The sequence below is a fragment of the Ambystoma mexicanum genome, chromosome 6q (assembly GCF_040938575.1).
Source record: "Ambystoma mexicanum isolate Mex_15411 chromosome 6q, UKY_AmexF1_1, whole genome shotgun sequence".
In the NCBI taxonomy this organism is placed as follows: Eukaryota; Metazoa; Chordata; class Amphibia; order Caudata; family Ambystomatidae; genus Ambystoma; species Ambystoma mexicanum.
This window is the reverse complement of record NC_090937.1, coordinates 1427504415-1427520351: the sequence shown is the minus strand read 5'-3', so window position 1 is coordinate 1427520351 and position 15937 is coordinate 1427504415. Positions and strand designations below refer to the sequence as shown.

General features: G+C 46.3%; 1 protein-coding gene across 1 annotated transcript in view; it reads right to left on the bottom strand.

Moving 5' to 3' along the window:
* Nucleotides 1–15937, bottom strand: part of LETM1 (leucine zipper and EF-hand containing transmembrane protein 1) — a 919975-nt gene that overhangs the window by 864809 nt on the left and 39229 nt on the right. The window contains exon 2 of the mRNA XM_069632136.1: nt 13822–13879. Coding sequence (XP_069488237.1) covers nt 13822–13879 — 58 coding nt within the window. The remainder of the gene's footprint in view (nt 1–13821; nt 13880–15937) is intronic.

Sequence of the window (15937 nt, the reverse complement as noted above, 5' to 3'; positions counted from 1 at the left end):
GTAGCGTGGTCATGCAGAATTGTTGTGGCTTGATATAGGTGTTTGCAGAGTGCAGGTCTAGGACAGGGCACATCATTAGGTACGTTTTTGGCACAAGGAAGTACATTGAATAAATACCCTTGTTTACCTGGTTCGCTGGGAGTTAGGCAAAGTTTGTATGCAGTACTCTTTGGGACCACTACACACTAGAACTACAGGTGTAAGCAAAACCAACCTTTGGTATAAGTCTGTACTACACAGTTTTTGGTAGCGGAGCTGAGCAGTCAGGCTTATCTCAAGAGGGAATGTGAGCTGTAATGATGTTCCACAGAGGTCTACAATTACAGGTGTTCAAATAAACTCTTACACCCAAGGTTTCTTTGTTAAATACTTATTAATTTAACTGTCAGTTATAAAACATTCATAAGAAGGTGGCAATAAAATCACACACAAAGATACTTTTGTACTGTACACTGTTTCTGAGGCATTCAGAATACTTTGAAGGAGGAGCAAAAAGGCATAGGTTATCAGTGCATAGAAAGAATACAGTTATGGCAGTGCAGATATTTAGAGTTCACCAGAGGAGTCAATTCAATTCAATAGGCTAGGCCAAAGTCAATGGGATAAAGTCTTGGATAGGATAAAGCAGTTCTGGTAGATACACGGAAACATCTCTGCAACAGTTCTTAGGAATAGTTTGTAGCAAGAAGAATCATATGTTGGGTCACATGCTGATTAGGCCTGAGTTGGGAAAGTTTCAAGCACTTTCACCACAGGAGGCAAGTACTCAGTCTGATTTTACAGTACCTTTACAAATAAAGAACAAGATGCAGCTGGTGACCTCTGTTCCTGGAAGTTCCTGCAGATCTCGCTGTTCTTGGGCCTCAGTCGTGGGGACAAGAGGTTCGACGTCGGGGCACTCCAGCACTGCACTGGAACTGGTCAAAAAGCTGGCAACTGGCAAATATTCAATTCCAGTAGCTGTAGTCAAGCACACAAACTGATGTCCCTCTCCCTGGTTATTTGGCTTCCTGCAACACTCTGAGGAAAATACAACCAGCTCAGAGTATGGTATCCAGGTGGCTTAGTGTCGAGTTGATTGGTCCCACCAATTCAAAGGGAGACGACATCCTTGCAGGGCTTCTCTATCGAGATGAACTTAGCAATTTGCACCTGCAGCAGGGCTTCACCAGGCAAACCAAGGTCCAGGAGTTGCAGAAGCCGTCCTCTTCAAGCTCGTCTTCGGTTCCTTCGTTCCAGTGGTCAACTCTGCCTTCCAAGCCAAGAGACTTGCCTTTTATCCAGTCTCTTCCCATTCATTCTAGCCTAGCTGGCACTCACCCAGCAGGGTGGCTGTCGTTGCCAGACAGTCAGCCACCCAATCACGCCAGAGTGAATTTGGGTCTCCTAGGGGACTAAGCACAAGGAGTTTCAGGCACCTCCCTCACTTCCTGCCCACCCCAGAAGCGGTCTTCAGTACTGAAGCCCGCCAAAGGCAAATGAACAAAGGAACCAAATCTGGTTTGGCGCGCAAAGCAAAACTCTAGAAGGACCTTTCCATAAAGAAATGGCGAAAAAAGAAAACCGGGACCTGTTTTTACAGAGGGGGCTCAGACACCATCTAGAAAAACATGGCTCTCGCGAGTTAACGCTACCTGTGTTCACGGTCGGGAATAATCATGGTAGTTTATTGTAAAACCACTGTCACCAGCCATTTCGAGAGGCAAGGGTAGCTTCTGAGTGCTACATGAGTATCTAGACACAGGGGATACTAAGTAACCCCTCCAGCACTCTATTGTAAGATAGGGGGTGATGGTCTAGGAATTTAATAAGACTAGTAAAGTCAATTTCACTTCACTTCCTCTGGAAAACAGTAGTTTATCCCAGAGAAGGTGTTTAATCCTTGGGAAAGCCTGAAAAGCCTGAGAAGGTTTCCCTGTGCCACTGCACTGAAGGTGCTGGACAGTCAGCCAGCCAATCACATGAAAAGATGATGCCTATGGAGTTGTCTAAAACTCCATAACCAAAGAAAACACAAGAGTAAAACACATTTCAAAACACATGAGAGAGTGGGAAAAAGGGCCACACACTCTCCAGGTCTCCAGGTAAAAAAATCAAGTCCTTCAAATCCAGCAAAGTTGCTGGGGATCTCTAAGATGAAGGGAATTAACACATGTTTGATAATTCTCCCTAACACTGAGACGATTTCTATGGCATCCTTTAGTAGCAGTGCCTTGCTTCTACTAACAGGATGCATTGGTCTTCCTGTGTAGTTTGTCTTTGTCTTGGCGGGTGGTTGGCTGGTGTTTGCGTTAGCTTCTATTCAATAGCCCCTCACCACGGTGGAAAGTACCAACTTGTCCGACGTAATCCCCTCCCATGCGTGGGTAAAGGGAGAAATACGACCTCCTACTGGAGATGCATGGGAGGGAACTTGTAGCGGGTGATCATTGCTTAGGAGGGGTTGAGCACCCTCATGAGGAGTAGGATCTGCCCCTACTTCTGGACCTTCTTTGGCCCCTATGAAATCCTTGTTGGGAGGACTGCCCTTGTGAAGAACCCCAGGACGAACTCTGCACATCCTGGTTGTAACTGGAGGACCGCTGGGAGTTCTGTCCTCTAAACCTGCGTGTCCCCAAAGGGCTGGTTAGTGAGTGGTCCCATGGATTTGAGGGTGTTGTATCCCCCCTTTGCGTTTTTTAGTGCATCCTCAACCACTTTGCCAAATAAAGTGTTGGGCTCGATGGGCATATTTAAAAGGGTAGCTTAGGTCTCCAATTTTAAACCTGATTGGTGGAGCCATGCATGTTATGTTCTGTTAATGGATTTTCTAAATCGGTCATTCGCAGTAAGCATAATGGCGCTACCATCCATGGCTGGAGGGTATCAGGGACGAGAGGACTTCGAACAGGTATGTTTTCAGCAGTCGGCAAAAACTGAAATGGTCGGGAGTGGCCTGAACCGAGAAGGGTAGGACGTTCCACAGCTTGGCCTCTGCAACTGAGAAGGAGCGGCCACCCATACAGGCACTGCGAAACTGGGGGATAATCAGCAGTCAGGCTTTAACCGATCTTCGTGAGCGGCATGGTATGTAGTGTTGAACCTACTCCTGGAGAAATTCCGGTCCCACACCATAGAAGGCATGCTGGACAATACAGAGGGATTTAAACATAATCTGCTGTGGATATGTGCATCCCATAAGCAGTGTTAGTTGCCACACGAGCTGCCGAATCCTGTAGCAGCTGGAGCCGATGGATGATATAAGCAGACTGGGCCAAAAACAGCAAATTATCATAGTCGAGATTGCTTAGTACTAGTAAGGACACCACCAAGGGGCAGAGGTTCGTCGGAGGGAAAGGGAAAAACTTTCAGTACTCTGAGATGGAAGTAGGCAGATTTGCATATCAAGCCGACTTGAGCTGTGGCAGACAGACTCGTCAGATAGGAACCACAGGTTTCTAACTACCAGAACAGGTGTAGGCCAGGCACCAAGCTCAGAGAGCCAGATGGCAGGAGACCAGGGCAATAAAGGGGAGGAAATTGTGGAAGGGAGACTCCGCGGGGAGGCGGAAGAGTCCAGCACAAAAACCTCAGTTTTGTCCTCGTTAAGCTTCAGCCAGTTGCTCCCCATCCAGTCGCTCACCGCCGCCAGGCACACCAGTAGCTGAGATTCTGTGTCTCGCTTGGCCAGATCCAGCCAGATGATTTGGGTGTGATCAGCCTAGGAGTATGACTGGAAGCCGTGCGAACGGATGAGGAGCAAAAGTGGGTGAATGTAGACATTGAGAAGTTCGGGGAACAGGGTATAGCACTGGGGGATGCCACAAGAATGTTTATGAGCACAGGAGAGAAAGGACCCCAAGGACAGAACCTGGGACCCATCTGTCAAAAATGAGGAGAACAAGCAAGCACTTGGCCAGAAAGGCTGGCCCGAGAGAGGAGAAGCAGCAGAGTGGGATGATTCACAGTATCGAACACTGCTGAGAGGTCCAACAGGATTAGAGTCCCTGTCCCTCCAATAACCCCCTGGTCAACCAGTCGGGTCAGGTCATCCATAACGGAGACCAGCAAACTTTCCATTCCCCGCCCTGGACAGAATCCCGATTGAAACGTGTCTAGGAAATGTGATTTCTCTGTGAGAAGTGGAGAGATTAGGGATTCCAGAAGTTTCATCAGGAAAGGAAGCAATGACATTGGGCGGAAACTGGCCAGAATGGCTGGGTCAAGAAAGTATTTCTTCAGCAATGGTATAACCCGGGATTGATTGAGATCAGCTGGTAAATGACCAGTCGAGCAAGATCGATAGACAGCTGTACATAGCCAGGGGGCAATGTGGTCGATGATCCTCTGCAAGATAGTTAGAGGCATCACGTCAGATGGAGAAGCGGATTGGAGGCCCTTTGTAGCCCTGATCATTGGTCGCGTAAATACCTTATAGACGGACCAGTTCTCTATACCATCAACAATAGTGGGCTGTTGGTCTCTCTCAATCTCTGAGCTCGCAGCAATCTCGCAGCTCTGTGTTGGCAATAGATGCTCATATATGGTTGACTTTAGTAATAAAAAGTCTGCTAAGGCGTCACACATTGGTTGCAACGGAATGATAAAGTCTCTAGAATCGTGGTTAGTGGACAGGAAGCGCACCAAAGAGAAGAGTTCTTTTGGTATGTTTAGTGCCCCTTCCACTTGACTAGTGTAGTATTTAGTATTAGCTAGGCGGATTGCTTGGCGGTAGGCTTTGGAACTCAGTGTGAACAGAAGTCTGTCCGACAGCGAGTAGGAGGCTCGCCATCTGCATTCTGACTGGCGGTTTTTCTGGCGTAGGGTTTTTAAGGCGTTGTCGACCCATGGTTCTGAGGCGTGGGGTTTACCCCTGCACATCAGTAGAGAAGCCAGCGAATCAGCGAATGCCTTAAGCACCTGTGCAACCTTTGCCAGATCTATATCCGGAGGGTTAACCCCATTATTTAGTATTTGCGAGACAATATCTTTGTGAGGTACTTGACGCCAACAGCGTTTAAGTATCTGTCGGTGAATAGGATGTGCGCAGGAGGTAGAAGTCAGCAGCAGAAAAGGCATTGCATAATGGTCAGATAAGAGACTAGGAAACGTTTTAAACGCAGTCACCAAAGAGGGGGGAAGAGGAAATGAGATCCAAAGGGTTGCCATGAGTATGTGTTGGCCAAAGAACTAGCTGTTACAAATTCGGATTGTTCATGGCTTCCAAAAATTGTTGTTGTTGTGCGATATGGTATGTGCCAATAGAGCTCGGATTGAAATCCCCCAAAACAGCGAGATGCGGTGCTTGATTAGTGTATCTTCTGCCACGATTCGGCCTGCGCTGTCTGCTGCGCCTAAGTTATTTTAAGGATGCAGCTTGCTAGCGGTCTCCGTTCAGCTATAGTGTGTAAGATCTGTGTTTTCAGGGGCTCTGGAACTGAGTCTATTTGTTGTGCCACCTCGTCCCACTTGTGGCAATTGTAGCTGGATAATAACATAGGATTATTAGCTATTCTTATTTGATAGGCAGCCGAGGAAGCTACTTTCCGGCCCAGGGTGTAGATCTTCTTACTCTCCTTGTCCGGAGGGGCTTCAGCAGACGCTAGAGGTGTTCCTGCTCTCTTTTCTTGTGGTGGTCACTACTAGAGAGTCAGGCTTTAACTGCACACTGATGTATAAAAGATCCAAAGGGGCAGGTCGAAACATCTTTTCAATGCGTGGGTTAAGTAGTTAAGGCAGAAAACACCTCTGGACCAACTGAAGCAGAGGGATAAACTGCTGCAGATTCCTTATCCCTAAGGATATCCTCAACAAAGTCTTTATCTACTTTAGCTTCCAAGGGTATCCATCTTAAAGTCTTCTGCAGGCTTTAAGAACAGGTCATTGTACGGCAGTTGGTCGTCTACCGGGGAGTCAGCTACCGGTTGGTAGGTGTGGTCTGGGGATTGGATGATGTTTACATCCTCATTGTCATCTTCATAGTATTGGTCTACGTCCCCCGTGTCCTCCTTGGTCCACTGGGTCTGAATACGAGCCAGGGTCACGTGAGCCTTGAGTGTCATAATAGGTGTCTTGACCTAGGTATTGATATGACGCGGTAGTAGCTTGTGGGGCGTCTATGCTGGCTCTCTTTGCGGCGGGCCGTTTGCTTGCAGCCTCACCCTGAGGGGGGCCCTGAAGGTTGTGGAGTTGATCTGGGTGTTCATCAAAGATATTCAGAAAACTGGACATTCTCCTCATGACCCTATCAAATTGTTCTGGGGTCCATTGGGAGGAGCTTGGCAACACTGAAGGAGCAGGTGTGGGTAGAGTTTCTGGGGCAGAGTTCTGTTTATTTATTTATTAGAATTCTTGTTTTTTTAGTGTGCCACATGCCTGCAAGGCTCAGGGCGCACACACAAAACGAGACAAGGTCATTTTGCACAGGAGAAGGTAGGTCATGTGGTCAAGGGAGGGTCAGCTAGGGTGGAACAGACCGACTAATCAAGGGATTGATTGAAAAGCATGGTTTTTAGTCCCTTTCTGAAATCCAAGGTAGAAGCAATAGACTGAAGGTTCAACGGAAGGGAATTCCATGCGGTCGGGACACGCACATCAAAGCTCACCCACCGCCGCTAGACTGAACCTTGGCTGAACAAGCTTAAGCGGATTCTCAGATCTGAGAGAGCAAGTAGGAAGATACCGCTTGATGCAAACAGAGATATTTGGGAGCGGTATCTAAAAGACACTTATGGGTTAGCGTAAGGTTCTTGCGAGTCACTCTGTGTTTTACCGGAAACCAGTGCAGTTTTTCGTCTTGCTTGTGTGATATGTGCGCGTTTTGCCAAACCTGTAATGGTGCGCACTGCACCATTCTGTGTGACTTGAAGAGAAGACAGGGCAGAGTGAGTACAGCCACTCAAAAGGCTATTACAGTAATCAAGTCTTATTATTATTATTATTATTTATGAGGACTGTGGGCAGAATAGCTAAATTTTCTGTTGACACATACGGTCGGATGTTACTGAGTAACTTATTCACAAGGCCACAAGAGCTATGTATCTGAGCCACATGGCATAGTTAGTTCAGAATCAAATTGACTTTATTAACCACCGGAATAACAGCATTTAAAATGGTGACGCTAAAATACAAGGGGAGAGTTTTGAGTTTGGGTACAGACGCCACGATAAGCAGCTCTGTTTTAGTGGCATTAAGGCCAGCGAGTTAACTTGTGGATGGCAGCATAAATCTGATTCAGTCTGGCAGAATCAGTGGCATGTGTCCTGAGAGTTTAATGACAACCTTAGTGTCATCCGCATACTTTGCGTACTGGACACTCATGTGTTCCAACAATAATAAAAAAAGGAAGAATGTAAACATTAAAAAGAGATGTGAGATACAAGAGCCTTGATGCACCGCACATGTAATAAAAGAGGGAATGGAGTGGGAATCCCTACTGACAACTCTGGCCTTTCGTGGCCCAATAAAAGAAGAGATGCATTAGTTAGCTAGGCTGGAACAACCAACCATAGATTGGAACTGTTCAACTAGAAGAGCATGGTCCACGTGAATGAAAGCGGACGAAAGATCGAGAAGCATCAGCACAGCAGAATGCCATTGATCCACTATATTCAGGAGATGAAACATTAAGAAGGGTCGTGTCTGTATCGTGGCGGGCTCTGATGGCGGACCGATGAGTGCCCAGATTATTATTCTGCTCGAGAAAGTCCTGAATTTGTACATATGCCGCTTTGTCCAGTATCTTTTTTTAAATATTGTTTTTTTTTAACTTATTTATTTAGCTTGGAAGCACAGGAACAGGTGAACAACATACAAGGCAGGTACAATACAGAAACAGTGTAGGTAATACAGGTACACAGTCAGCTTACAACTTGATTATGCACATGGGGGTATATACAGATTGGGTGCGGGGCTAGAGAGATAGCAGTTCGGGAGGGGGAACGGGGAGGATGGGGGGAGGGAGCTGGAGATGCAGTGTCTGACGCAGTATCCATAGAGGACATATAGGATCGAAACTTGAGCCAAATATCTCTGGGTCTTGAGTGAGTTGGCTGTAGCAAAGCCCAGGATTATTCGGTGTCTGAGGCCCAAGTGACTGCCCTGAGCTACTGCGCACGAGTAGGTGGTGTAGGCCGAAGCCAGCAGAATAAAATGGACCGTACTGCGAGTAACATGCAGAGGCCGGCCAGCTTTTTGGAGTCTCGGCGGAGTTCGGGCAAGTCGTGGAAAAGACATCTCATTGGGGATGGAGTGATAGGATGTACAAGAATAGTTGACATGGTAGAGCATACCAAATTCTAGAACTGGGCGAGGCAGGGGCAGGACCAGATCATGTGAATATAGTCAGCGTTATCATAGCCACACCTGGGACATCTTGGGGAGTGGTCATTAAACATGTAATGGAGTCTGTTCGGGGTGTAGTGATATCTATGGAGTACCTTAAACTAAATTAGCTTGAAGCGGGAGTTGAAGGATACCCTGTGTATGCGTGCGCACATATGGGCCCAACGTTCGTCTGGCATCTCCATCCCAAGGTCGCCCTCCCACGCGGGTTTCAGTTTGGTGAATACAGAGGTAGATTTGGTTTGAACCATGGTATAGAGTCTGGATACTTTACCGCTCGTGGGCGTGGGGGAGGTTAGCTCCGCAATTGCAGGATCCTCTGGTGGCATCACTGGGAACACTTTTTTTTGCCGTATTTGCGTTTAAGGATTTTCCGGAGGGACGCGTACTGGAGCCACATAGACTGTTTCCGTCTCAGGGACAATGGGAGATCTGGTCATTCAATGAAATTGCCCTGTTCAAAGATGTCTCGGATCAGCTCATAACCTGCCTCGGCCCATCGGCGCACTATGAGCGGTGGTACATGTGGGACCCTCAGGAGGAAGTTCCAAAGTGGGAGGTTACCATGGAAGGGGTGGGCGGTACCTAGTAATTTCCATGTCTTAGTTAGGGCCAGGGACGTGCAATCCACCGGGTCAAGTGAATCCAGGACTGTCGGCATGGGTTTAATAACTAGGGAGCGAATGTCCCGGTCGCTAACCGTCAATTTTTCGAGCCTGACGATGTGGGGGCGAGGAGGTTCCAATGTGTTGAACCAATGGGAAGTGAATTGGACTTGCGCCACCAGCCAGTATCTGAAGAAGTCAGGAGCACCGAAGCCACCACCCTCCATTGAGGTGGCCAATGTCCTGAGTTTAAGACGGACTGCACCCGAGTGCCACAAGAAGGCATTAATCGTGTGAGTTAATGTTCGAAAGAACCCTTCACCTGGCCACTGGGGAATGTTGGTGAGCCTGCACAGAACTTGGGGCAGTACTATCATCTTTAGTATCCCTATTCTGCCTGCAAGGGAAATCAGTAATCTACTCCATCCTAGTGCCTTTGTGGCAAGGTTTGTAAGGTATTTTTGATAGTTTTCTTCAAAGACCAATTCAAAGTGGCGAGCTACTTCTATTCCGAGATAGGTACATTTTGACTGAGCCCATGCAAATCCCAGAGTGTCGGGGGGGGGGGGGGGGGGGACATGTGCAGTCTGTGAGCGGGAAGAGGGTTGATTTAGAGCAATTCACTTTGAGTCCGGAGATGTGCCCAAAACGGATAACGTCTTCCAGTATCGGAGCTAAATTGGTGGAAGGGGAGCAGATGAAGAGAAGTGCATCATCGGCATACAGGGACACTATATCCGACTGGCCAGCGGTTCACAGGCCTCTGTGTGCATGGGATTGGCGTAGCATGTCCGCAAATGGTTCCATCGCTATGGCGAAGATAATGTTTCCTTTTTCCCGCAGCCCCTCACGCTTGCGGTTGTTTCTAGCGTACTCATCACGCCAGCCTGTTCTACCCATATTTTGCGTGGCAACAGACCCTCAAGGTAAGCTTGCACTTACCCCTTTTTTACCCTTAGTTGCTCCACTACTCCATATGGCTTAACACAGCCTCTATGTCCTTCCTACTTCCACAGGAACGACCACCTCTAGGACCTCGAAAATCCTCCAGTGTACTGCTGACACTGCTACTCCCTGAGCCACTGCGCTCTGAAGTTCCGGTAAGCACCTGTCCTTCATGTATTGATACCTCTACCTGTGCTAGTTTTCCACGAATATGCCCACTCCTATAACACCTCGTCTGTTTATCTCAACAGACCTCACAAGATACTTCCCGCCTTGGAATATCTCGTCCTGATGAAGGCCACACCATCAGAGCTCATCCAAGCTCACTTTCTGGCCGAAACACTGTTGTGTTGACTGTTAGATTGTCTGCGTTGTCCTTGTTCAACCCCTCATTGTTTTGATGTATATGTGCTGACTATTACATGCTATATCACCTCACTAAATCCACTGGTCTCCTTACAAAGACCGCTCAGTGGATGTGTAAGCATTGAAAAGACGTTACAAATATTTGAAATTTGTCACTCACAAACTGGTTACTATACCTGCAAAATGTGTAACTACTGTTGTATCTTGTGTTACTCTCAATTAGGTGTATCTACAAACACGTAAACTGCAGTTTTATTAAAAATCTAACTGCAGTGTCCTGATATATTTTTGTCAGAAGTCATTCACAGTTACTTGTACACACTTACCAAGGTGTAACCCCCATAGGCGTGTGTCACCCTTTGTTAATCAGCCAGGTACCCTATGACCTTCCTCAGAACTGCAGGGCTGCCATTGCGATTTGGCCCTGTGCCACAAACATTTTAAATAATAGAAGACATATCTGCACCACAGAAAAGTCAGGTGGGGGGGCAATATGACCCTAAAAGTTGTTGAGGAGAAGAGAAAAACACAACAGTCCCATGGAACACAAGTAGATCTGCCACCCATAAGTGGGGGGCATACTGCAGTCCTCGATGGGTCCCTCTCCACCCTGTCAAAGAAGGTGGCAGGCAAGAGGTGAGCCCAAACATCAAAGTAAAATAGCAGTTTTGGTTACTACGTCCTTCGGCTACCAGCCAGATCCGCGGGCCACTGAAGGCCTGCAGGCCACCAGTCGGGTAAGATGGCTACATCATGGTCTTGGCCCAAGCTTCAGGACCATGGACCAGAGTGCTGAGCCACAGCCCACCACTGGCTTGAAGAGCTACTGGAGGCCTGCAGTCCCATCCTGAGGGTGGTGCCAATGGGTAATGGTAAATTAGGGAGTACATTCAATCCCACGACATGGTGGAAAGAGTGCTTTTGGCACCCATCGCTCCAGAGCAGAGGGCGAGACAATGAGCTATGTACCTGAAGCCCATACTTCCATATTTTCCGATCACCGCACCCCCCCAAATCTCACCCCTCTCTCCCAGTTTCCTCTTGCTGATACACCAAACATGCCTTTGAATTCCTGTGGATAGCCTAAAGAAAGAAAGACGTGCTGAGGAGAAATCATGCTTACCCAGTTGGTGGCACACAGCAGTGATTTTAGTGCAGGGCCACAATTCTCTATGCCTTGAGATAAGACTCCTTTAATGGATCTGCCGTATTGACAATAAGCTGCAATTCTTGGCCATTTATAGGGAGACTCCCGTCTGAAACATTTTCACCATAAATCCTTCTCCCAATGCCTGCATCTCTAAGGCACAATACTGAAAATATGGGACGATCTTACTAAGTCTTTCCCGTCGCCACTTGCACAACTACACAAAACACATAGTTTACACCCGCAACTCAGGTTCTAGCGTGTTCATGTTTTCTTTCATTAGATGTTCTTGAAGATGGGTTGATGTTAGGTGGTTTACGGAATCTCTCAACAGAAAGGGAGTCCTTGTCCCCACAGGGGAGTCTCTCCCGGTGAGGACCAGATTGCCTCTACCCCTAGGGAGGGTGTTGCATAGCAGGCTCACCTCCATAGCCTCAAAGGGAAAGGCTCCCTCCTGGGGAGAATTGACGGAATCCCGCGATTCACAAGAGCTATAATAGGCCAGCAGTGACAGGTGGCAGTACGAGGTGCTCAGGTGAGGTTAAAGGAACATGTAGCAGGTGGAGGAGGACTTGGAGGAGACTTTTGGATTGTTACGAGAGAGTGAAAGCAATGTATTGGAACTGAGAGCCTGGTGCCAATTTGACTGCGAGAGAGAGTATGAGAGAGATAGAGACAGGGAGAACATGTGAGAATTATTTTGGGGGCTCATTCTCTGTTCTTGCCCCGCTCCCAATGGAACTCTTCCCCCTCCCCCCCCCATCAGATTTGTGAAATCAACTTTCACTTTAGCTTTCAAAACATATCGGTTTTTAATTATTTTTGTCTTGTTTGTGATGGTCTCCCTGGTTGTGCCTATTAGCGCCTAGATGCCCTTGGGCGACAGTCAGCACTTTATAAATATAAAAACATTTTTCCATACATACATCTTTGTTCCACGGTGTGTTCTTCATTACTAACTCATCTCAGTATTTGTCAGACAAGCCTCCCTAGGGTAGTCTATGTTCTTCATTCTTCTCTCTCATATTTCCTTGCATCTCATTGGGTACTAACGAGTAGGGCAGATAGTAGGTCACTAGTGGCTAAGCGTTCTGTGTAGTTCAGTTATCAACTTGTAATTGCTAGAAAGATATTCTTAGTACTTATGCGCAATCATAATGCAACAGGTTTCTTTTGTGGATTTTGTCTCAAAACCAGCCATCCTAGGTGCTTTTTCAAGGCGATTTGGATAATTCTAATTAAATGGACCAGGACTAGGATGGGGTAACAAGGAATTCTACTATAATTTCTGTGCTAAATAGCATGCTACATTAAGGTTGACAGCGGCTTAAAAGGGGGGTGGGGTTTGAGACTTTGATACACCACTCCAAATCTATCGATAGGAATCCATACACAATAGAACGTTATCCTTTTTAAAAGGGCAAGTTACACTTATTCAAATTTTGCATTATCTAAAAATGAAACTAAGAATATAATTCTGTGTTACCCCATTCAATGAGGATTAGCCAAACAGCTTTGCACGAAACAGACTGGCTATTAGAGGCACAGCTAATAAAAATCTAATTAACGCATGTTGCATGAATTTCTAGACCTACCTCATGATAAGGCATAAATATAAAGGATAGATTTCAATCAATTACAAGTTGATGACTGAACTACGCAGAGCCACTAAGGTGCGATAATGTGCGCCATTTGATAAACCCTTTTTAATTTTGCAGGTTCCCTATAGTTGGTGGATTATTCTGATAGGGATCACATCCCATGTAAAGAAATAAGGGACGCCACCCGCAGGAGATGGCTACACACCCTTATGGCTGTGTAGCCATCTCCTGCGTAATAGTTTTCTTTTATATAATGCTCATTATGTGTTTCTTGTAAAGGGACAGGTGGGTACTCTGGTGGATTCACAGGTTCCTAGCACTTCATTTCACCCACATATTGCCTAAAAGCACACCGCGCCAACCAGGCACCTTGCCCATTTGTATACATGTGGGCTACACTCATCCCTTATTCGGTTATTTTTAATAAAAGACATGAATTTTATATCTTGGCTTCGAGTGGTTTGTTGATCCCTTAACCTTGAAAGCTCCTTCACTAGCTACTTCAAAGCTCATTTGAGCAGAATCTCTGCGTACTACTCCTTCTCAAACTTTCTGACTTTGGTGCACTTTCCTCCATGCATTACAAAGTGACAGCAGTGCAAACCCAGTATGTGTACCTAAGCGACAAAACCAGAGTTATTGGGAAGCCTGCTCTCCTCTCCCAAAGATGCAGTGATAAGGAAGTTCCAAGTCTTCCGGAATAAAGGAAAATCGGGAAGAAAACTGAAATTGAACAGTATTATCCACCTGTACCCAAAGAAATTGCAAATAATTGAAACACTTTCACAACTGAATCGGTTTCTTTGAACACTTAAGTATAGACTGTATGTGTTACCTGTCACTTGTCAACCTCAAAGAAGTACAACTAAGGCAACCACGTTCTCCAAAATGTCCTAAAAATGAAAAATACAACAATTAAACTCCTTTGATATTCCCTCAAGCAACGATTATAAATAGTAAACATTTGACAGATCACACAACACTTTCCAAACATCCCGAGACTATACGGTCCAGTTCTAAGTTGTAACCCAATAAAACTGAACATGTTATAAACGGCGGGACGTTACCTAAGATGAACAAGCAGTGGAAACGAAATTAATTTTGGCTTTCATCAGTCAAGAGCAGGCTCAAATACCCCAATGAACTTCATGCCGTGACTAAATGACAAGTGATTAAAACATTATAGTAAATAAAGCAAAAAAAAAAAAAACGTGCAAGCCTTCGAAATCTAGGACTTTCCCCATTAATTGGACAGCAGAGGCAACCAATTGTAACTAAGGTACACCAACAAGATGGAATGACGACACCGCACTAAGTACTATTTTAACACGTTTACTATATAAATCACATCCATGCCAATAGTTTTTGCTTCATAACATGCATAAGTCAAAACTTAGGAGCTATAAATAATGCAACTTAATTATGTGAAATAAATATGGAGACCAGGGATGTTCTTCGTATAGGCAGAGAGCATTTCTGGTCAAACCTACATTTACCACACTGCATAATTGAAGATTTTATACCAGTACACAAAATGTAGCGTGTCTAGTAGAACTCTTTAGTTTCTCGTGGTGTGAGAAGTCCATCTAGCTGTTTTAGCTTCGAATTTGTAGATTTGCAGTTTTCCAAAATTTCAATTGGGGAGGAAAAAACGACAGGTCCTTCAATACAAAAGGGAAAACACATGACTAGCTGGCATTCCCCCCACCAGGCCACAGGAAACTTGAGGGCTCTTGTCTAATAGCCATTTGCGAGCCATTTTCATAGCTCTGCAGGTCATTAAAATGACGATCTTAAAGCAGGATGCACAATTGACACTAGCCATTGGCTAGTTGTATTTGGCACTTGGCAATTAAGAAACGGTCCGATGTGTGTATGTAGAAAATTGAGGTGGCGATTGCCTTTATGGCTGGCTAGAAGCCGGATAATTGCATTTGTGCCACCCTGCTAATCTTCACTGCAAGTTATTTGCTCCCTGTCCCTTTAATAACCTTGAGGCAAAGCCTGGCACAAGTCACAAACAGCCAAATGTTAACTGTAGGACATGGGTAGTGTCCATGAATAGCTTGGATATAGGGCAATGTACTAAAAAGCACCATCAGAAAAAGCATGGCGTGTGTGGCTTTTGTTTCTTTCAATACACATTGGAAAACTAAACCACGTCCTTGAATAAAAAACAAAATGGGCTGGCAAATGTACAACACATATGCTATTAGCAGGGAGCAAAATTGCTCAAAGCCCTTTAGCACCCTGCTTGCTTACTGGGGGAGCTTGGTTCGTTTCCTGCCAATAGTTAGCAAGGGTTAATTGGGCTCTGAGGGCCAACTAATGCCAGACAACATGTGTGACCGTAACTCTTGGGAATGTTTATCAAAAAACATTAGGACACATTTAGAAAGCATTCAGAGCAAAATAAGGCTCAGGGCTGCCAAATGGCCCAAATAGGGTCGGATGGTGCAGGGGGGTCTTGTTTCCCCAAACACTCACCTGCTCTGCACCGGAGAAAATGGGCGATCGCGAGGCTGTGCCGGCCAGTAGGCCTTAGTGGAGCACGAGGCCCGGCCAATCAGCTGCTTTAGGCGGGCGTGGAGGAAGGAACCAGGAAGGTACAGCGGGAGGGGAGGGAGGGGACATGGCTACCAGCGAGGCTCGGGGCTACCAAATGGCCCAAATAGGGTTGGATGGTCCAGGGGGGTCTTGTTCGCCAAACACTCACCTACTCTGCACCAGAGCAACTGGCAACAAGGTAACAGGCAATAGAAAGCAAGAAGCCACAGGGGCCATCTGGTCTCCGATCAGGAATCAACTGATTCCAATGGCAGGGCCGGCTATCCCAAAATGGAGGATACTCAGAGCACCTGTCAAATTCAGCATGGAGCTGACACCAGCCCATACCCTGCTCTGTGGGCCACACACAGGGGCCCAAAAACATACACTAAGGGTACAGGGTT